The sequence below is a fragment of the Urocampus carinirostris genome, chromosome 14, assembly GCF_059441175.1.
Source record: "Urocampus carinirostris isolate Australia breed hairy pipefish chromosome 14, RoL_Ucar_1.0, whole genome shotgun sequence".
Lineage (NCBI taxonomy): Eukaryota > Metazoa > Chordata > Actinopteri > Syngnathiformes > Syngnathidae > Urocampus > Urocampus carinirostris.
The window spans coordinates 15,879,642-15,904,016 of record NC_142362.1 but is presented as its reverse complement, the minus strand read 5'-3'; the positions used below and the strand labels follow the sequence as shown (position 1 = coordinate 15,904,016).

General features: G+C 40.7%; 1 protein-coding gene across 1 annotated transcript; it reads left to right on the top strand.

The window, feature by feature from the left end:
• The first annotated feature begins 689 nt into the window (after positions 1–689).
• xirp2b (xin actin binding repeat containing 2b) lies at positions 690–24,058 on the top strand. The gene is made up of 8 exons (XM_088353502.1): positions 690–701; positions 3,366–3,434; positions 7,943–8,077; positions 9,157–9,246; positions 9,364–9,406; positions 9,495–9,583; positions 9,804–18,657; positions 23,967–24,058. Exons 1-8 carry the CDS (start codon positions 690–692, stop codon positions 24,056–24,058), a joined length of 9,384 nt encoding a protein of 3,127 aa, XP_088209628.1.
• The last annotated feature ends 317 nt before the right edge of the window (positions 24,059–24,375 follow it).

Sequence of the window (24,375 nt, the reverse complement as noted above, 5' to 3'; positions counted from 1 at the left end):
GTCGAAAGCCAGGAGAGGAGAGTAGACGTGGTCAAGATCAAAAAACGGATCTTCATTCGGGACGGGAGAGCAGACGTGGTCGAGATGAAAACAGATGGTAGCGGGAGACAAACAGGAGCAAAAAACAGGACATGCAAAAAAGGGCTTGCCGTGTAAAAACAGAGATTTGCAGATGGACCGACAAAAGGGGACTGACAGGACAGAGTTTAAATACTGACAGGGAGCCAATCCGTCAACAAGCTGCAGCTGGCGCCATGGCAACCGTGACAATCTACATACATGCTTTTTGACATTAAAAAGCGGTAGATGTTTTTGCGCAAAATACAATAAATCAGCAGAGAACTTAAAAAAAATAATAAAAAATATATGTGCCCGTTTAAAACTAAAAGTGGACAATTTTCACCAAAACGGTTATCGAATGCGATTGTTGGACCTGTTTATTCAGACTTAGTCTCGCTTCACGTTAAGCAGCTGTGGACTAAAATACCGGTCTTAGGTCAAAATTGTTTGTTGTTGTTTAGATGTAAAACAAAAACAAACCAAACAATGAATAAATTAAAAAAAAACATAGATTTAAAGGAGAGAAAAGTGGTAGAGTAACACACAAAAAGATAGTGTTGGTGAGTAACAATATATGATGATGTAGTCATCTGTTACCCGTAATCTAGACGTTCAGGGATAGAGCCGAAATGGGGAAGATGGTGGTTTTTAAAATAAATAAAAAAAACGTTCCTATACAAAAAATTGTTAAGTGGCTTATAAGAAAACGATGGGGAAAAGTCACAAGTTCGATTACCGGCTCCTCCGTGTTATATGTCAAAGTGTCTTTGGGCAAGACACTGAATCCCTAATGCCCCCAATAAGCAGGTAGGCGCAATGCATGGCTGACTCCCTATTGGTGTGTGAGTGTGTGTGAGAATGGGTAAGTGTGAAGCACATTGTAAAGTGCTTTGGGAGGTCCTCATTGACTTGAAAAGCGCTATATAAATGCATACCATTTACCATTTAAGTTGACAGATAAAATATCCTTTTTTTGCGCACAAAATTTGATAAAATGTGCTGAAAACAACAATGTTTAAGTGCGTTAATAACCTTGTGCTTGCTAAAAATGCTACACTGGGACATTTTCAATTAACAAACAAGCACAACTTATTTATGAGCTTGTTAAATTACACCAATGGCAACCACACTTGAGTTGATTGAAGGATTAGCACTCGTTTAAGCCATATTTAAAGCTCTGTGGATTGTTCTACCCTCATGATCGTTCTGTCACCTCTCCAATCTTGTCAGGGAACTGTCCATTTTTTGTTTTCTTTTGTCCCCTCTTTTTCATTTAAGGGCTTGAAAGTCAACTTGAACAAGGTTGAAAAAGAGAGTAAAAAAGAAGCTTTAATGGTACTATCGTTTTAAAGTTTGCAAGCTTTCAGGAAATGTGGCCATTGAAGGAAAAGGGAAAAGTTATCAGTAGTACTGTTTTAACATGATATTTTTACTATTTTTGTTTGGTGGGCGCTATTCAAAATACTAAGAGGCAGTTTGCTCATGTCTGGTATACCAACATAACCCTTCATGGTGAAGTTTAAAATAGGCTCCATTTATTTTTGTAAGGCGCCCCGATTACTTCACTTTCTTGTTATCGGAGCCGGCCACACGGCATAACGTGTCAATAGATAGCCTTAGACATTTCTGGCTTTAAATTTTACAATCCGCTATAACATTTAATCGTTTCTATATACAGTGCGCCCCCGCAGGGGTTGACCTGGAATTTGTAGCCAGTTACTGTGTCGTTTTGTTTCAATCAGTTATTAAAGTTTAAAGGTCCGATTTATTTAACATACCTTCCTTTAAAGCAGATCTTGCCTAATTAAGATCCGAATTAATGACCGGGAACCTCAAGTCATTCAATAAAAGGTTATAAATGTTTGACATTGGCTTCAGTGCACCAGTGGTTTTGATTGTGTGCTTTATTGAAGTTTGAGAATTTGATGTTATTGGGTACTTTGCTTCTAAAAACAAAAATCCAAGTAATTATTGTCCCCTTATTTTTAACAACAGCCCCAATCATCGACAGCCATGTAACTAGTGATTCGTGTGCCTTTCTTCGTTTTCCTTGACATTCTCAAGCATCATTTCCACGGTTATCATGTTTTTGCTTTTCCCTTTAGCATCACTGCAAGCCTTATGACCCATAGCGAAAAAATACTGTTGAAAATTCTAAGTCTTTACAAAGCAAAACTGATTCCAAACCGAAAAAAAGACAGAAAGGTCCAGCTAATAGCATATTGGCATTTACATTTAGCCGTGAGGCTAACCAATAGCAGGCAGGCAGACAAGTAATTATTTATTCATTTTTTTCTCGTTTTTTTTTTACTTTGAATTATGTTATCAACACTAATATCATTAATGAGATACCAATGGCCTAAGTAAATTACATTCTTCACAGTTTTTCACTTCCAATTAACAAACCTCTGATTAACTTGTGATTAATTATTAAAAACTGGCGTTGATAAAATATTAAGGGGCATCTTACATCAGAGGTCTCAACCTTTTCGAAGCAGAGAGCTACATTTCTGTAACTGATTGGTGCTAAAGGCTACCAGTTTGATATGCATTTCTAAGGTAACATCTTATTGTGTTATTACTATGCCGTTACTGTGTTATTATTGTGTTATAACAAAGTTGTCGGTATTAGGACTAAGGTAAAAATCGGCTCAGGTAGGCACAAAAACATTTGCCTTATACACAACTTCTGAATGATTTACATATATAAATTAAAAACTAATTTAAAAAAAAACATTTTAAAGGGTTTGAAGATTATTATATATTCAAATACATCGACAATGATTTTTCAATGCCCAAAAAAAAAATCATAGAAAATCACAATGGCCCTTCATTGATGAGCTTCATTCTTGAAGTTGAGTGTCTACTAAAAACATTTTCCCTTGGCAAATCCTGATTCCCTCATTGTTAAATTGTTAACAATATCACTAACAACATGCAATTTGTATCAATATTTGTGTTTTAACGAGAAAAATAACACAAGTTGCAGGCACATATTCGTTATGCTCTGTGGAAAATAATTACAGTTTCTGTACTTTGCATAATCACAGTAATATTCTCATTGGTTTCAACAAGAACCTACTGATTTTTGTTTCTTTAGAAAGTCCTTTTTGTATGAATGTGGTTATGATTTTTATCTTCTGAGCTAACTTTCGAATCACAGTCAGTGAGTATTCCTTGCAAAGTGGCACACGACGACCCCCATTAACATCCAAACTCGATAACAGTTTACCGTCTCTGTGTGTCTCCAGCTGCTGGCAGCACGCATTTGAGCCGAGCAGGAGCTCCTGAGATATTTTGACCAGAAGAACCAAGTGCTGAACCACTTTAGGGCCTTCACGTACCAGCAAGCAGAGGGCACCATCCCAAGCAGGGTACGTTTATTTTCTGTCATTGATGTCATTATCCTCTCACTTTTTGACATCTTGGTTTTTTTTTGTATTATGTTCCACTGCGGCAGTACGGCAATGCAGTGTTAGGCGTGTGTGCAGCACAGTTCTGAGGTCATGAGATCGAACCTTCGTGTGTGGAGTTTGCATGTTCTCCCCGTGCTTGCGTGGGTTTTCTCCGGGCAATCCGGTTTCCTTCCACAGTCCAAAACATGCATGTTAATTGGCCAGTCCAAATTGTCCCTAAGTGTAAATGAGCGAGTGAGTTGTCTGTCTTTGTGTGCACTGGGACTGGCTGGCAACCAGTTCAGGGTGTCCCCTGCCCACTGCCCGAAGATAGCTGGGATGGGCTCCAGCACCCCGCGCCCCTACTGAGGATAAGTGGTGCAGATAATGAATGGATGGATGGATGGATGTTCTACAGCGTTTCTTGGGCGCAGATTGGAGCAATCCGAACAAATCCTATCCTGACAAACTAATAAATCTGTAAAACCGATTGGGGGGCAAGCATTTGCAACATCATTACGGATGTGGGCGGTTCATATTTTTGCAGCAACATTTAGGTGCAGTATTTTTTTAAAAGAAAAAAAAAAACTAAATTTCATGTTTTCATGATTTTATTACAACACTAATATATTTAACACTGAGAAATATATAGTTGTGAAGCTCAGGTGAGGATAAAATTACAATTATAGTTTTTTTTCCTTAACAGTGTCACTAAATGTTTTCCACCCTAATATTTTTCTTTTTAAAAACGTTTTGTTTATAAAGACATACATCTATACTACTATAGCTAATCAAGTTGTAGCTCTTTAGCTGATCAACTTTTAGCTAACTAACATTCAACAGATTAACAAAACTTTAATAACTAAATCTAATGATTGTCTTTAAATTGTACTCAATAAACAGTTTTCATATTTCGCCATAATAGGATGGAATCTTTAAGAGTGCTTCATACCAGTTTAACAACCTTAAAATACAATAAATATTAAGAAGAGTAAAATTTGAACTTTACGTTGAACTCCCGCCAAAATCAAATGATGTCACTTCCTGTAAAAGGCTTTTATGGAATTGTAGTCTTTTCGGGGGGCAACTGAGCATAGGGTGGATAATTACTACTGGGACATGTAGAATTATAAATTCATAAAATTTAGTTGCATGATGAAATTAAGTTTAGTGCAGTTTATCAAATTATTAAAGAGAACTTCTAAGGTCTTTGGAACCTCCTGTGTGGGTTCAAATCCAGCTACCGGACTTCCTGTGCGGAGTTTGTATGTTCTCCCCGTGCTTGCGTGGGTTTCCTCCGGGCACTCCGGTTTCCTCCCACATTCCAAAAACATGCATGTCAGGTAAATTGGCCGGTCCAAATTGTCCCTAGGTGTCAATGAGCGAGTGAGTTGTCTGTCCCTGTGTGCCTTGCGATTGGCTGGCAACCAGTTCAGGGTGTCCCCTGCCCCCTGCCCAATGATTGCTGGGATGGGCTCCAGCACCCCCGTGACCCTACTGAGGATAAGCGGTGCAGCTAATGAGATGAGATGAGATAACCCAAACCTCTTGAGGAAGTTGATTACATTGCACTGCGTACACAGTAAAATTGAGCGCATATCACCAAAAAGCTATCTAAAATACCCCCAAAAAATATTTGAAATGATTTTTATTCAGCATTAAATTATGCAAACACCCAAAGTGGATAATCAAAATACTTTTAGGAAACATTTTGTCGATTTTATAGAAAGATCAGGGTAAGAAAAACATCTCATCTCGAATATAATATGCTCCAAATAGAGAATCACCCACATAGTTATTTTCACATTTTAATTGTTTCACTATATAAAAGATGGAGTTAATTTTTGTCACTCAACAAAATCAACAAAGTACAGCACTTGTTTGCTTTTGCTCCAAAAGTCGGCTACATTAATGCGTCCGGTGTGTTTGCAACATGTTCTCGTTGCTTACCAAAAGCATGGACTTACACTACATATGGATAGATACAACAGTGAAAGGGGGTGGGCTATAACAAAAGGGAAACATTAGTGGATTAGAGGGAAACTGGATCCTGCAGGTGTTTGAGATGTTTCAAGGTATCTACCTAACAGGAAACAAGATACCCTTTGGAACAATGTAGAGACCTGATAATGATAGAATGAATGAATACATTGAGACGTCAATACATCAAGTCAATTGTTAAATTCAACCATAAGGTGCATTAATTACAACTAAATTACATTAAAAATAAATTCACCTAATATAGATAGAAGGTTATTGAACAGATTAACTGCAAAAATCTAGGCAATACTGTACATGGATGGCCTCGAGGGTTGTGCAAAAATAAGCCCGCCGTCACCTTTTTTTGCTAATGTTGTCGTGTCGTATTCATGGAGATGTTGACAGTCACACAGCAGGGGAGAGAAACGGCAGGGGGGTCAGCGGCCTTTCTCGGTCCGTACAAATAGGCTGTATATATAAATAGGATGGAAACAAGATTCTAGCTCGCTCTATAGAAGAATGCTGAAAAGAAAAATTGTTGCATTCACTTTTCAAGGACAAGGCACGGACGGCAAACGCAATTTGTTCTGCGACAGTTTTTTTTTTGCACAGGGAAATGTTTGCACCGTAAGCTGATCAAATTCATTTTGAAATTTTGATTATTTCGAATGAGAAAATATTGAAGTAATTCTAAACAGTCAGTCACGTAGACTCGATAAAATATCCTGTCAAAAGTGTGATTTCAAAAAGAAAACATCCAATGACTCCTGTATTAGAGTCTTAAGAATGCTACACGTAAAAATTAAAATAAAATAAAAAATCGATATAATGCTTTATATTTCTATGTACATTAGGACAACAGTAAAATTGCAAATATATTAGAAAATTAGAACCCATATATTCTGCTTTTTTTTAGGGGACATTGTCTAATATTAGGTGTCTCTTAGTGGTACAAAAAAAACTTTAATCCAGTAAAAAGCAATTTGAATTCTCTGTAAAAAGACATGATCGTACCAATGTAATTTTCATAAATTGTTATTTCTATTTCACTGTGGAATCCCTTCTTAGATCTGCACCATGTTCTTCCGGCATCCTGCCGCCACGCTCTGCCAAGTTACACTGGCCTTCAATGGTACCAGAAAACACAGTGCCATCTAGTGGGAAAATATTACACATTGGGGATTTAAGTAACCAGCGAACACAAACTGATGTTAGCCACGCTAGCTAGCGTGTAGTTCACAGGTTATCCGCCTTCGTAGCGAGTCAATGGAGACATGATAACTAAGTAGCTGTTTGTAAACATTTATTTTGAATAGCATCTCATCTCATCTCATTAGCCGTACCGCTTATCCTCAGTAGGGTCGCGGGGGGGCTGGAGCCCATCCCAGCAATCATCGGGCAGTGGGCAGGGGACACCCAGAACTGGTTGCCAGCCAATCGCAGGGCACACAGGGACAGACAACTCATTCGCTCATTCACACCTAGGGACAATTTGGACCGGCCAATTCACCTGAAATGCATGTCTTTGGAATATGGGAGAAAATAGCATTATAGTATATTCTAAAACGACTTGGGTCAAAAATGGGACGAACCTAATACTTGGGTCAATTTGACCCATTTTTCCGAGTTGTTTTCCAACAACAAAAATGACCCAATTGTTTGGGTTGTTCTACAAAATGACCCGGATTGTTTTGGTATAAAATCAACTAAATATGGTCGGTGTTATTTTGAACAAAAATACTCCTTTTTGCACAATTCTGTTGATTAAGGGCTATACAAATAAACATGACTTGACTTAAAATAAAATAAAAATATATTACATAATTTTTGTGGAGGATCTTAAGTCAAATAATCTCAAAGATTGGGTTGGTCCATTTATTACCCAAACTTGGGTTATTTTTTACCCAACTGCCTTTATAGTCTGGTTTGGCATTTGGACTGTATTTGAAACAGTCCTTTTCTTACTTTCACCATTTCATCCAGTCATTAAAGAAGACTGCAACCACGTGCATAAAATCACTCTTCTCCCCCATCCCCCCGCCTCCAGCGTAATGAGCTGCATGGCCAGAAAACTGATGATAAAAGTAAGATCAAAGCAGCTAGGCATAGTCGGGCATTGTTAAACCATACTTAATAGAGAAAATATTCAATTTTAAACTTTTCAAGGATACCTCAAACTACGCAACCCACATTTAAACTTAAACTGGCGTCGGGGATTACATTAACTATTTTCGACAAGTGATCTGCCTCGAGTTTTTTTTAACTAAAAAAGTGCCCTGGCTCAAAAAAGGTTGAAAAACACTGGTTCCGTGTGACCTGGTTGCTGGTGAAAAACACAATACAATGATTTATAACCACAACAACGAGCGAAACCGTCTTATTTTCATTTGTTTTTCCGATATCCCTTTACATGGTCGGATGCAGAAGGTCGGCAACGGCTGATTAGCGGGCTAAAGATGAACTTGACATGTGGTGCAACCCTCTAATGATATTCCCTGCTTCATTAGGTCATGGAGGAGTCTGAGATCCGTTCGATACCTGGGGGACTTGCCAGTGTGAGGAAACAATTTCAAACCCAGGAAACAAGTTCTACCACCACATCACATGTAACCCACTTCCACATCCAGCACAGCAGTCTGCAGGTACACACATTACAGGCCATTTTGCCCAATTACGGGTGGCGATGCATGGCAGAAAATAAGATGTCGATCATCAAGCGGGAGGGAAACATTAGCCGAGACAGGAATCCCGTGCTTTCATTTAGCCGGCAAACACGCATGGCTGAGCCTTACAACAATATGCCATTTGTTATGAAAATGAACAGGGAGGTTTGGGATACGTCTTACCTCATTCACACCAACTCGCATTTATTGAGTTCTACTTTTCCATTATTTGGTGGTACAGTGTGAATCAACATCCTTCTATGTTGTTGTCATCCTGCCGCTATCGGAAAAAAAATGATACTGCGTTGCGATATCTGTCGAGTTCCTGCTTGATTTTCTTCTGTGATAACACAGCATGAACGGAAGTGGATGGAAATAGAGATCTGCTGCGGGTTTAGATCCGTGTTGGCATTAAACAATTTTATACAAGTGTTTCTGTAGTGTAGTGGTTAGCACATTTACCGAACACGTGAAAGGTCCCCTGGATAGAAATATACTTGCCCAAGATACATCACAAGATACATCACAGGAACGACCCTAGTGGTTAAGGGATACAACCAACCAACCCACCCCACACAACAAGTAGCCTTAGGCTTCAAAAATATTATTATACCTTCATAAAGTGCATTTTGTCACGTTGGTTTTAGGACCATTGCAAGTAAATGTTTTTTACAGAGGTGCCCTCAGCTTTTGAGCTTAATTCTAGGTGGAAGGTCGAGGTTCGATTTGGTCGAGGTCTGAATACAGTTTTCTGATTAATCTGTCCTGACCATGTGAAAAGTCCCCTTTTCGATGCAGGCCGTTCGAAAGATTAAATTTGGTCGAAAGCAAAGGCAAAATTCTCTCTAATAGTTTTGGTCGAGGGGCAAGTCGGTCAAGGGAAAAATGTTCCAAAGCTGAGGAACCACTATAGTTTAATACGTGCAACGTGTCAGTTTTTCATATAATAATAAGTTTGGATTAGACCGTTTGTTTTGTTTTGCTGACATATTTCTGTTTCAACCTTGGTGATTTCCACAGCAACAGTCCTTCCATCAACCACTGTTATTTTTTTACAGGAAGTTTCACGTTCTGAGATTTCTGTTTCAAGTGGTGGGAATCAGGTTGTCACGGCCAGTCAGCAGCTACTAGACAACCAAGGAACAATGGTGACTCCTTTTTTTAATCACTGGTTACCAATCTAGGCACAAGCTGCCATTAAGTTTGTTCTGTTTGGAAAATATGATGACAGAGGAATTTATATCTGTTTCTTGTCTTATACCTAGGTGTCAGACAGTGGCACCAACTTTCAAGACCATGAAAATGAGGGTGAGTGATTGAGTGTCATTGTTTAACTTAACGTTGCTCCAACGCAAATAAAACACACATTCATTCAATTTTTAACGCTGATAAACAGAGGAAGAATGTCCGAAGTACACGACGAAAGAACTGAGGGCTCATTTTGAAAGAACCATTGAAGAAGCGGCTCCACACAAACCAATTAAGGTAATCATTTGCTTTGTATACTTAGAAACGTATTTTTCCATTTCCCGCTCAGTGGAAAAATAATGTTTAAAAAGAATAAAATGAATTACCTGACAACTATAATGATTTGGAAAGATTGTGTCTTATTATGAGTGCTTTATCTGAAGGTGTAATGACATGGAATTACCTGGGGATTTTGGAGTAACTTACCCACAAATTTTAATTTTGCTCTTCAAATAAGATTGGACGTGACATCAATCGGTTCAAATGGTCCTCCAATGTGACCCAAAGCAACACAGTGACTAACGAGGTAAACCAAGAGTCAGCAGTCGAGGAGGCGGAGGACGCATCATACGCCAGGATAGATTACGAGGACTTACCACCACCACCGCCACCGCCACCGCCTGCCATTGAAGACTCTGATTACCTTCCCCCACCACCACCAGATTTACTCCAAATGTCATCAGGCATTGAAAATAGCCCCGTCACCCAATACCCACCCGAGGATCCTCAAGGACTGGTGAACTCGGCCAAAACTCTCAGCAAAGAAGCTTACATCAAACAGAGGAGCATGTCTGAATTGAAACGTCTGTACAAGCACATCCATCCTGGGGTTAGGAAAAATATCGAAGAGGAGTTCTACAATGAATACAACGAGACAGTCAACAACCAGTGTGCTAGTCAACCGTACATGTATGAGGATGAGGCTGAAGTTACCGATGAGGACTATGAATGGGAAGAGATCCTGCCGGGAGATGTGCAGGCAAGACGCTGGATGTTTGAAAATAAGCCATTAGATGCCATCAATAATGATTACCTGGACGGAGACGAAGTCGAGAACAGGATTATGGAGACAGAAATGATTCTCGGAAACGACGTGAGGCGCACGGCATGGATGTTTGAGACCAAGCCGATTGACGAGCTGGGGCCACGTGAGAGCGACTTAATGGAGTATCGCAACAATTTCAACAAGTATGATAAAGGAGACGTCCGAGCTGCGGCGTGGTTGTTTGAAACCCAAACGATGGAGGGCCTCAATAAGATGCATAAGGAAGAGGAGCTGACCAAAGAGATTGTATTTACCGAAGAGGACGGAAACGCCACCATTTACATGATTGACAATAAGTACATGGAATGCCTGGGACACACAGAGACAATCGATGAGAACCATCTGTTGAGTTTAAGATCTGTCGTTGAAGAAATTAATGATGACAAGAAAACCTTAACAAGCACCTTTGACACTCAATTCAAATGCGTCATCATGGGGCAGTCCAATCAAATGTTGGAGATTATATCTGTGCGCAAAATTGAGACAGAACTAGAAAACTCCATCGCCTCTCGTTGGCTCTTTGATACCCAACCTCTTGATATGAGCAAAGCTGTTTCATCTTTTAAGTTGGTGTGTAGTCTTTCCATGGAAGACAACAACAAAGGCGACTGGGGCCGGTGGTTGTTTGAGATAAAGACTTTGGATTCCCTTACTGAGTTGGAAAGTTCAAAAACGGAGGAGGTAACCGGGGCAGATGTGCGCAAACACTGCTTAGTGTTTGAAACCCAACCAATGGATTCTCTGAAGGATAGTTCAAATACCGTGGCGCAGTCTGTTGAAGAAATTATTGGGGGTAATGTGAGATCAGCGAGAAACTTCTTTGAAAGCAGCCCTCAATTAGAGAGGAGGTACCTCCCCGAAGTGGGGAAACTTGAAAAGTCAATGATGAATGGGGAAATAAAAGGTGATGTGAGACATCAAAAATGGCGCTTTGAGAGTCAACCGCTTGAGCATATACGTGAGGAGAAGAAAGAGATCATTCGCACAGTAAACGTAGAGGAAGACCTCACACAGGAGGACGGCACTAGTTGCAGGGCAGATGTTCGCAGGAATTGTTGGGTGTTTGAGACTCAGCCAATGGACATGTTAAAAGATGATTCAAACAGCCTTCCTTTGACAAAAGAGGAAATTATAGCAGGCGATGTCAAATCCGCCAGGGATTACTTTGAAACAATCCCTGTCGAGAATCCTAAGGAGCTTGCTGAAGTCGGCAAGTTAAAAGAAATGGTCATGCCAACCGATGAACCCAAAGAGCTGGCAGAAGTGGGCAAACTGAAGAGAAGGCTCGAACTCGATGAGGAAAAGGGAGATGTGCGACACCAGAAATGGCGATTTGAAAGCCAACCTTTGGAGGAGATCCGGGACGAAAAGAAGGTAGTCATCCGGACAGTCGACTTGGAAGAAATTGACAAAGTTGACGTGACAAATTATAAGCATATCTTTGAGAGCACGGACCTAAACAGATGGGATGAATCTCAAAAGATCGAGATTGAAGGTGTCACGAGTGGTTCTGTGCAATCAAACAAAAACCTTTTTGAATCTGGGTTATTGTACGCCATGCAGGACAGTTCAGGCCACTTCCATGAATTAAGGACAGTACGCCACGAAGAAGTGGTGAGCGGGGATGTAACATCATATAAATGGATGTTTGAAACACGGCCTATCGACCAATTTGATGAAAGCATTGAAAAATATCAAATAATAAAGGGCATATCAAAGCAGGAAATAGAATCCGGGGATGTTAAAACTGCCAAGTGGCTGTTTGAGACGCAGCCTCTTGATGCCATCAAGTACTTCAGCAACATTGAAGACGAGGATGTACTACGTCCAAATCAAGACATTGTGAAAGGTGATGTCAAAAATTGCAAGTGGTTATTTGAAACGCAACCCATGGACGTTCTGTATGAAAAAGTGGACATAAATCAAGAAAATCAGCCTGAAGAAATGCCAAAAGGAGATGTGAAAACATGCACGTGGCTTTTTGAGACGCAAGCACTTGATGCGATTCATGGCGAGACAGAAACTGTATTAAAAGTGTGCACTGTGAATCAAGAGGATATTCAGGGAAAAGACGTCAGAACGGCATGTTTTCTTTTCGAGACAGAAAAAATCGAGAATCTTTCTGGGGTTGACGCAAGCTCATTTAAGAATATCACTGAGATTGACATCGCATCCGGAGAAGTGTCGAGAAAGAAGTACATTTTCGAACACAGCACGTCCGATATCATGACGTCAACGTCGGAGGAAATGATGCAACATCTCAAAAGAGTTCAGATCGAGGATATTCAGAAAGGAAATGTAGTGACCTGTAAATGGCTTTTTGAAAATCAATCCATTGACACTATACACGAAGGACAAGAAGAAACACCAACAGGTCCCACAGTCACTGATGTACACGGAGGAGACGTACACAAGGGTCGCTTCATCTTCGAGACTTTCTCCTTAGATCGAATTAAGGAGGCGGCGTCAGAACCAGAACTATCCACAGTGCAAACAATTTCTTGCAGTGACGAGGAGAAAGGCGATGTAAAAAATTACACAATGCTTTTTGAAACTCAGCCTCTTTACGCTATTCAGGACAAGGAAGGCCGTTACCATGAAGTTACCACAGTGACCAGTGAAGAAGTGTCACGTGGAGATGTTATAGGAACTCGCTGGTTATTCGAAACCAAACCCATAGACGCCATTAATGACTCTGATGAGGTTTACGTAATTAAATCTGTCACACAGGATGTGCAAAAAGGGGACGTCACTTCAGCAAAGTGGAAGTTTGAGACGCAGCCTCTTGACAAGATATCTGAAGAAAACAGGACAGTCATAAAGACCGTTGATGATGTTCAAGGGGGCAATGTTAAACTAAATAAAACTCGCTTTGAATCTGATATCGGGCTGCAGGAGTCAGTCAGAACAGTCGACGTAAGTGAAATACAAAAAGGTGATGTCAGGTTGGCAAAATGGAGATTCGAGACCCAGTCGATTGACAAAATAAAAAGCCTGAGCTCAGAAAACTTGATTGAGACGGTCAAAAAGGAGGATGTGGAAAAGGGGGACGTGAAACATTCAGTTTGGCTGTTTGAGAAAACTCCTTTAGACCACATAAAAGAAGTCGACGAAGATGAGGAGACATCTGTCACTCAGGAGGAAATCGTCAAAGCGGATGTCAAATCAACCACATGGCTTTTTGAAACGACACCTATTGATGATTTTAATGAGGCAAAAACAGAGAAAACAGAAATCTTGGGCAAGAGTGTCAAGGGGACGCTGGAAGAGCTTTATAGTCAGAAAATGGTGACGTCTAAAGGAGTACTCATCGAGTCTGATGAAATCGGTGATGTAAGGATGGCGAAATATAATCTAATGAATCAGCAAGCTCCTGAGATTCAGCGGGAGGAAGTGATCAGAGGGGATTTGCAGACCATAATGATGAACCTTCTGAACAGACAGGAACAATATGGGCGACAGGTGGTCATTGAGTCCGAAGAGAAGGGTAATATCACTTCTATGGTGCAACAGCTTTTCAACCAAGAGAGTAACAAAACTATCGAAAAGGAAGAAATCATACGAGGAGATATTCAGGAAGCCATAAATAACCTTTTCAATAATGGGAGCTCAGCCAAACACGGACTTCTCATTCAGGAGGACGAGAAAGGCGATGTACGAATGACAATCTACTCCCTTTTGAACAAGCAAGACCGTGTTAGCATAGAAAAAGAGGGTGTCGTCAAGGGAGACATAAAAAGTGCTCTAGAAAGACTTTCCAGCCCAGATCAGCCTTATACATCAAATAGGATAACAGTAGATGAAACTGAGAAGGGAAACGTTCACTTTTATTCCACATGTATCGAATCTGGGTCCCTTGATTATCTTAAACAACTTCATTTAGAACCAGATGAAGCGTCACCTGTTACCGTTGAGAAGGAGAAGATCCTTGGAGGTGACATTCAGGGCATGAAAGTCATCCTCAGTTGTAAACAAACCCAAATTGAGCGCACAGTAGACGATATCATACCGGGTGATGTTCACAACACCGTTAAGGTTTTTATGACCGAGCCCGTCGTCTCATCAGAGGGCCTCCAGAAGGAGGAGATCATCAAAGGAGATTTGAAAGCTGCATTGACCTTGTTGTCGGCGTCAGTAAACCAAAGAGTTATCGTGGAGAAAGAGGAAGTCGTGAAAGGCAACATACCGAAAACTATGCGATGTCTGGAGAGGGCACAACACCGTCAAAAGGAAGTGGACAAGACTGATATCATCCCTGGAAACATCAAAGGAGCCCTAAAATCTCTTGAGAAATCGGCGTCTTCCCGAGTCGAAGCCACCACTGAGGATCTGGTTCCTGGAGATGTTAAGGCTTCGTTAAGATCTCTTGAGCTGGCAACACAAACGATTCGTGAAGTAGAAAAAGAAGAAATTGTAAGGGGTGACATTCAGTCAGCAATGCAATGCCTCCAAGATGCTTCTTCTGAAAAGAAAACACACCAGCAGGAGATAGTCATCCAGGGGGATGTGAAAGGAACAATACAGCTCTTTACGGAATCTCCGTCTTCTACAAGAATTCAAAGAATGCCGAGTACTGAAGAGGAAGAAGTGAGAGGTGATGTCAAGATGTCGATTAAGTCATTAAATGAGACCCAAGAGCAAACTTTGGTAGAGAAAGAAGAAGTCATAAAAGGCGATGTGAAAGGCACGATTAAATCGCTTATGGAAACGGCACAGCGTGAAACTCCCAAAGGGAAACACAGCTCTTACAGAAGAGTCAGAGTTAAGCAGACACTTCCCGTTATGAATTTAGATGCGGAGACAGATCGAAACGCGCAAAAAATCAAAACTGCATTTACCACAGCAAACCAAACTGTTTCTAATGAAACAGAAACAATTCGATCAAAGTCATGCACAGTGGAAAGCAGTAGCACGCAATCGAAAACGGTTATCAAGCACAAAACCATAACACAAAGTCATGGCATCAAAACTTTAAAAACTGAATTCTGTAATCTTAAACCCAAAGGAATGATACGATTAAATAAGACGAAAGTAAAAACGGATGTTTACAACCCCAAAAGACAAGTGGAGGAACCTGATTTACCTCTTCCTCCTCCACCTCCACCTGTGGTTGAATTAGACCTTCCTCCTCCTCCAACGCCGCCTCCTCCATTTGTGGATTCTGACATTGAACAACTTCTTCCCCCACCTCCACCGGCTACCAATGAACAGGACTTCCTTCCTCCACCATCACCACCGCCGCCCCCACCTCCACGAGATCTAGAAAAGAAACCAAAAGAAGCAGTCCAAGTGTCACTGGAAAAAGCCAAAAAGATGACGGTAAAGAAAGTCAAAGTTCCAACGTTATGCCCTGTCCCAAAGCTTCAGCCCAAAGTTGAAACGCATCTTGAAGAGGCTCGCCAGTCCATAACTACGACACGTAAAATAATCAAAGTTCCCACACCACCAGAATCGCCCCGACCCCAAAGGAGAGTATGCATCTCCCCTTTGAGATTTACCCCACCTCCTTCGCCGCCTCCTCAAATGAGGGCAAAACCGAGTAAATTTAACACCGCGTTAATAAAAGCGGAGGAAAGATACCGGAAGAATAAAGAGGAAAGTACTCCTCCAACCACTCCCACGCCACCTTTTGTAAATGACTCACTTACGGCAGCTCTTCAAATGATTGCTACTGAAGAGGTAAAGCAACCAAATAGCAAGCCCAAAATAAAACAGGCAACAGCTGAAAAGGAAGCTTTAGTGCCCAATTTTGGTTCCTCTTCATGTGATGCAACCAAGCAGGTAGTTATAGCCAAAACCATTCAGAGCAGTGCCAGCACCACAAGATCTTCTTCCAAACAGGAAATACTGTCTAATGAGGCTTCTAAAGTCATCTCTGTTCAAAAGAGCTCTTCCGTCACTGCCATCAGAGCGGACTCAACGAAACACAAAACGTTTTCCATTTCCTCTCAAGTGTCGACTCAGGCTGTCATTTCAGGCCAAACTCACACTGACATCACCGAATCCCCCCAAACTGAAAAGCAAACAGCTTTTGAAAAGAAAGATGTCACTGAAAAAAACCTTCTTACAAAGGTGAAACTTGTGGCTAATGAACAGATCCAGAAGAAATCCCAACCTCAGTCCAAGAAAAAAGAGAAACCAGAATCATCCTCTGATCAATCTCTGACAAAAAAACAGGACACTGCCTCGGTTGAACGGAAGCAAACAGATAAAGCAGAGACTGGCGAGATTGCTAAAGCAACCCAAAAGATAAAAAAGAATACGCAGGAAAAGCAGGTTTATGAAAAGTTGGAAGATGAGAGAAAGACACAGGTGAAAGTTGATAGTTCCACTGTGCCAAAATTAATCGAGGAGTCAAGTGAGATAAAGACCGAATCAAAGCAAGTGATAATAAAAGTGTCCCCTGATGTTACGCCGAATGTCACTGAGATTCAAACAGCAACTTCGGCATCAAAGAAGAAAAAGAAGTCCAAAAAGTCAAAAGGTGCCACACAATTAAATCAAAGTCCAGACACTGGCCAAGAATCAAAGGCAGAAACGGTAAAAGAAAGAGAGGATATGATTGCTTCTTCACAACTTCCCATCCAAGAACTTTCAGTGACAAAACCCAAAGACGAAAATTCCCAGCAACTAAAAGCACATAAGGATCATCTGAAGGCATCGCAAAAGGTGAAAACTGTGACAGAAACTCCAAGGACTGTAAACACGTCACCAGAGGAAAGTCGTGCAGACCCAATTAAGGTGCCACCCGAGTCGGAGCAAAACGTAACATCTCAGAAACAGGTGTCAGGTTTAATTACAGGGGAGCAAATGGTTTCCAAGACAAAACTCGGCATATTTTCAGATTGCCTCACAAGCCGAGAAGTGCTTCCAAAACCACAGGATCCTGTTACAAACACTCCAAAAGTCGATTTAAAGAATAATGAATTGGAATCTGTCACTGAGACAACTGCAAAAATTTCCAAAATCAGCCTTGGTTCTACAAAAGTCCAGAAGAAAACCCAGAACCAGATCTTGAGCGAAAACTGTAAAGATCAACGGATCGACCTTCGATCCCATTCGCCGTCTTTACGAACCCGGTCATCCTCGCCGACGTTCATCACAATCGAGTCCATCAGGAGGACTGACTCGCCCCAGAGAGTTACCCCCTCGCCGACACTGCTTCACAGGCCTCCCACGCCTCCCACGCCCCCTCCACGGCGCTGCGACACCCCGACGTCCCGACTCACGAGGATAACACCCTCTCCTACCTTCGATAGAGCTGAAAATTTGCCACGGCTGAAAGACACAACGGCCAAGCTCTCGCGGGTTGTCACCCCGCCCCCAGTTATACTTCCACCGGTTACACCACCACCGCTCATATCACAAAAACTGATATCTGAGAAGAAATCTGAAATTGTAGAAATACCCGCGTCATTCCATCGGCAGATCAAAATTGAGGCCGTCCCCGGCTCCGGAGAGACGCCGGGGAGGAAGGTACCAGAGAAAATTGAAAAACGTACATGTAAAACTCCAGAGGTTTCAAATACAGATGAAAGCCTAAGCAGCAATGATATCCCTGAAGAAACCTCAGAAGTCTCTTTCGCTTCATTTAAAGAAAAGAAGGAGTTTTTCGAGGAGGCCCAAAAAGCTGAAATGAATAAAACCTATACCCGAAAAGAACCTATCGCTATCCCAGAACGGCTCGGCCCGGACCTGGAAGACAGCCTTGAGGATACAATAAATGACCATCTACCTATAGTGGACTTATCTGGTCTTGCAGTTAACTATGAATCAATGGAAAAAAACACGATAAGTAAAGACTTAGCAACAAGATTTCAAAACGAAGCCGGAGATTGCGTCAAAGTGAAACCGCAAAGTCCTTCCAAAATTCAGGGATCCCAGAGCCAAAGCCCTGCCCTCTATCTTCAGGAAGACCATCTCCACAATGTACCCACGGAAGCATCGACCGCTCCCGAGAGCAAATCAATTACGGACTGTTCCTCAAACCTTGACATGTTCCAGTCCAAGGTCGTGTCGACAAGTGTCAGTCAGCAGTCTGCCGGCCCTTCAAGGCAGCCGCCTCCGTTTTCATACGCGGACGCCGTTAAAAGGAAAGTAGTGAGACGGACGCAAACCAGTGACCAAGATGCCACTGAGAAAATGCTTAAGGATTTTCACCAGACCCGAAACGAGAGCCAGACACTCAGTCTCAGCTATGCCGTGTCGGAAGTGGTGACGTCACAAACCGTGTCTCGGCAGACGCATCGGACGAACGTCGTCTCTGGTAAAATAAATAAAAAAGGAAGCATGAACTGTGAAGGAACTGAGGCATGGATGAAAAATGAGTTTGCATTTTTTCAAATTTGTTTGAAAAAAAAAAGCATAACCTCTAGATTATTTGGTGTGGATTTTCACTCCACCCCCCTGATTAGCAATTGCTAACTGGCGCCATCCCTCTTTTGAGGAGGGTGTTTATGCATGGCAGCTTAGCACACCTAAAAAAATCTTTAAGTAAAACATGTGATTCGATCACATATTTTGACTAATACATTTTAAAGAATAGTAAGGACATATTTGATAATAGTTTTACCCTGTTTTATACATATATACATATATAGCCATTTTTTATAATTCCCTGTTTATAGTCATTGCTTTTTGACACCTTACGGCTTCCATATATTTGTACTTCTGCTTTTAATTGGATACAGTCATGTTAATCCGGCGTGCATCTTTCTAAAAACAAAAATAACATTCAATACTGTTTTTAATACATAAAGTGCAAAATGTTTCATGAATGTGAGATTAACATTATTCAGTTTGATACAGTCGGGATGCTTTTTCGTTGAGTACGAGTAAGAAGACGATTCGATATGAATCTCGATATGTTTTAAACTTTCTAATAACGCACTTCTGGTTTTCTGGGTTAGTTTGGATTAAAATGGTTAAAAGTTTGCTTTGGATTCGGCTTTTTCAAGTTTTATCAGTACAATGAATTTATTTTCAGAAATAGTCTCATTTTATAGATGGGCCGATTTTGCATTTTCTTGCAGCTGAGCGATGCATGTTTTGCTATGCATGTGCTCAAAAAGTGATCCATTGCTAACTGCAGTATTCCCTCGCCATTTTGCGGTTTGACTTTCGTATGCTTCGATTTTTTTCCGTGACTAGGTTTCACGGAAAAATATGTAGTTTGCAGGGTTATTGCATCACTTTACAAGCGCCTGTATGCTCAAACCGGAGAACTGCCTTCTGTTTCCTGGGTGCTGATTGAAGCAATCCAAATGAATTGTTAATATGTCTTGTGATGAAAGAATAGCCCTTTAAGCATGCTGTTTGGAAGAGGGAAGCACGAGAATTTGTTTACAAGTTGTGCTCGTATATGGCTTTCCAGAAGCACGGACTTACACTAAATATTGATGATACAACTGTGGTATCCATAATATATAAACGTTGTTTATGCATTTCACTCTTGAAGGCTGATTTCATTCATGCCACTCACTAAAGACGCTTATTTGCTCTGGAATGGAATGAAATCGAGGTGAATGGAATGGAATGGAATCGAGTAGTATTTATTGTCATTGGTATCAACGTAGTTTGTCGTAAATGTTAATTACACATGGCATGCCATAATGAACAAGAAAAACCCGGACTTGAAAAGGACTTGAAAGAGTAAAATGAGACAAAATAATATAATAGGCAAACATATTACCAAGGTAGTGCTTGCCCTAAATTGTAAGTACAATTTCCTTTCATAATAAAAGTGCAATTAAAAATAGTGCATGAAAACAATAGTAAAGTGAAAAGCAACAATATTCCCAAATAAGTCATAGATAAGACATGAATTGGTCTTGTGTGGCTCACCAGAAGCATAGACTTACGCTATATATAGATGGATACAACTATGGACTCTTTGCCATGGGGGCAAAAAAAATTGGAAATCAACCAATAGACATGAAGCTTTTTAGCGAGTAAGTCAGAGAGCATCATTCGTATCTGTACTAAAACTCCCACAGTGCCTTGTGGCATAGAAATATCCCAGGTAAACTGCACATGCCCAATATTACGCACAAGTAAATTGATTAAATCTGTCAAGCTATCATATGAGTGAAGACCCTTTCGTAGCGTGACTGAGGCAAAAGAAGCTGGAGGCAAAAGAATACTAACCTCTGGTCAAAACACTGAAGAAACCAAGCTTTGGTTTCCGCTAGTTCATTATTAAATTGTCAAAGTGTTTTTGTGTGCCATCAGTGAAAAAAAAGTTGTGATTGAAAAATTGAAATATACAGGATCCTAGTGGACACTCCTGATCAACGAAAAAGAAGACAGTTATCATAATAATAATAATAATAATAATACATTGTATTTCGAAGTGCTGTTTAGGACACCCAAGGTCGCTGTACATATGAGTAGGACACAACAATAAACAAAGAGTAAAACAAGAAAGCAATAAATAGCCAACAAGACATATTACAGGGAGTGCAGAATTATTAGGCAAGTTGTATTTTTGAGGATTAATTTTATTATTGAACAACAACCATGTTCTTAATGAACCCAAAAGTCTCATTAATATCAAAGCTGAATATTTTGGAAGTTGGAGTGGTGCTTTTTTAGTTTTAGCTATTTTAGGAGGATATCTGTGTGTGCAGGTGAACATTACTGTGCATAATTATTAGGCAACTTAACAAAAAACAAATGTATACCCCTTTCAATTATTTATTTTCATCAGGGAAACCAATATAACAGCTCAACATTCACAAATATTCATTTCTGACATTCAAAAACAAAACAGAAACAAATCAGTGACCAATATAGCCACCTTTCTTTGCAAGGACACTCAAAAGCCTGCCATCCATGGATTCTGTCAGTGCTTTGATCTGTTCACGATTAACATTGCGTGCAGCAGCAACCACAGCCTCCCAGACACTGTTCAGAGAGGTGTACTGTTTTCCCTCCTTGTAAATCTCACATTTGATGAGGGACCACAGGTTCTTCATGGGGTTCAGATCAGGTGAACAAGGAGGCCATGTCATTAGTTTTTCTTCTTTTAGACCCTTTCTTGCCAGCCACGCTGTGGAGTACTTGGATGCGTGTGATGGAGCGTTGTCCTGCATGAAAATCATGTTTTTCTTGAAGGATGCGGACTTTTTCCTGTACCACTGCTTGAAGAAGGTGTCTTCCAGAAACTGGCAGTAGGACTGGGAGTTGAGCTTGAGTCCATCCTCAACCCGAAAAGGCCCCACAAGCTCATCTTTGATGATACCAGCCCATACCAGTACCCCACCTCCACTTTGCTGGCGTCTGAGGCGGACTGGAGCTCTCTGCCCTTTACCGATCCAGCCACGGGCCCATCCATCTGGCCCATCAAGACTCACTCTCATTTCATCAGTCCATAAAACCTTAGAAAAATCCGTCTTGAGATTTTTCTTGGCCCAGTCTTGACGTTTCAGCTTGTGTGTCTTGTTCAGTGGTGGTCGTTTTTCCAGCCTTTCTTACCTTGGCCATGTCTCTGAGTATTGCACACCTTGTGCTTTTGGGCACTCCAGTGATGTTGCAGCTCTAAAATATGGCAAAACTGGTGGCAAGTGGCATCTTGGCAGCTGTACGCTTGACTTTTCTCAGTTCACGGGCAGTTATTTTGCGCCTTGGTTTTTCTACACGCTTCTTGCGACCCTGTTGACTATTTTGAATGTAACGCTTGATTGCTCGATGATCACGCTTCAGAAGCTTGGCAATTTTAAGAGTGCTGCATCCCTCTGCAAGATATCTCACTATTTTTGACTTTTCAGAGCCTGTCAAGTCCCTCTTCTGACCCATTTTGCCAAAGGAAAGGAAGTTGCCTAATAATCATGCACACCTGATATAGGGTGTTGATGTCATTAGACCACACCCCTTCTCATTACAGAGATGCACATCACCTGATATGCTTAATTGGTAGTAGGCTTTCCAGCCTATACAGCTTGGAGTAAGACAACATGCATAAAGAGGATGATGTGGTCAAAATACTCATTTGCCTAATAATTCTGCACTCCCTGTATAAGTTGTGGTTAAATTCATAAAAGCCAAAGGATTAGACCAAGGCACTCATTAAAAATGCTCAGGTTTGCAGCGCACACTTTATATCAGGTTTATGATTGTTGCTAGTCCATATTACTTATTATATCGGCGAACTATCGAAAACAATAAACAATAAATACATGAATAGTTAAATGTATACAACAAATTACCCAACGATTGTTTGCCATGCACGCCTATTTTTACTTTCAATCCACGCAGTGTTTACAAGGCTACCGTTGGCATTTAAGCTACATGCTAGCAGTGAGCTAAAGTTAAGAAAAGTTATTTTGCAGATATAATAAATAACAGACTCGATAGCATACCTGTCAACCTCCACGGCTCCATGCCTTTACAGACTGTGGTATTTTCACTTACAAAATACAAAATAATCTTACACCATATTTTTTTTTTCAAACGTGTTTATTTATGTAGTTTAACATGTTATATTTTACATGTGTTTCGTTATATCATATATATTGTTAATTAACATTTTTTTGTGAGATCCTGAGTTGCTCGACACGAATGAGGTTTTATTATAAAAAAGTTCAAAAATGAAGTGGCTTGGACGTTCACTGTAGAAGGAAAAAATACATGCAAATATAACTAAGTAGAATAATACATTTTCTTATTCAAATTATTGAGTCATTTTCTGCATTAAAATATTGTTGGTAATATACTGATTAAAGGGATAACCACAAACCTGTCTATTTTCATTTTCTCATTTTATACTTACTTTTTTTCATAACTTCTTTGTACGACATAATAATTCGTAATATAATGCATCAAAGCAAGTGAGCCGTTTGAGAACCGGCTCTCTTTAATGAGTTGAGCCGAAAAAGCCGGTTCTCTAAAAGGAGACGGACTTCCTTCTACTACATCAAACCGCTCGCTTCGTTTGCAAGGAAAAAAACTTTAACGAGATTGAGGATTCCGCGGCGAACTGCTTTGACTTGATTGATTTGCTGTTTCGTGATAGTCGGTGTATACCGGATGGTACCCATAATTGACAAATTTGCGTTTTTACGTACAGATTTTCTCATATGTCGTACACGTCTTAAAATGCATAATAAACATACTTTGTTCGGAAAAAACATACAAGTTGACAGGTATGCGATAATGAGAATCATAAACGTTTAATTTCTATTACCTGAAATGAAGTGAGTGCCCTGGTCCAATCTTTTGGCTTTGATGTATTTAACGACAATTTTCTTCTTTTTTGATCAAGGATTGTCCACTGTGATCCTGTAAACCTTAAAATTATGATCTCCAACATTTTTTCTCACACACAAACACACAACATGACGACATTTAGCTGCAAAGACGGCTTTCTTTTCCTCTGTCTTCTGACCAGCGCAAGAATTGTTTTGCCTCCAGGCTAAGCCACGCCTAACGGATACCTCACAATGTTTACAAATAAATGAAAGGTTCTACATGGCTTCGATTTGCAAAATTCACCTTAACTGCCAAAATCAAGGGAATACTGCATATGTAACCATTTTTACCGACAACCTCAAGAGTTGAACCTTTCTCCTTCATCAGACTCGAGTTCCGAAGTCCGAGCTGTGCCCAGTTTGCCGAAGGAGGGTTTACCCGATGGACGGATGGACGGTGGACCGAAAAAAATACCATAAATCCTGCTTCTTCTGCGAGCAATGCAAAAGTAAACTAAGGTAATTGTGGCCCTTCTTCAGATTACACCTAAACGTACCCCGATAACTCACGCCTGTTGCAGCTTGGGAAATTACGTCTCTCTCCACGGACACTTCTTCTGCCTGCACCACCATAAACAACTCCTAAAGTCCAAAGGGATCTGCGATAATGAACCCGGCCAGAAAGTCGTCCCGCCGGACCCCAAACCGGGATGGAGATATTCCGCTAGCAGTATAAATTCACTCGACAGGAACAAAACACACCGTGGCGGGATCGAAGCCAGAAAAACGTTTGACGG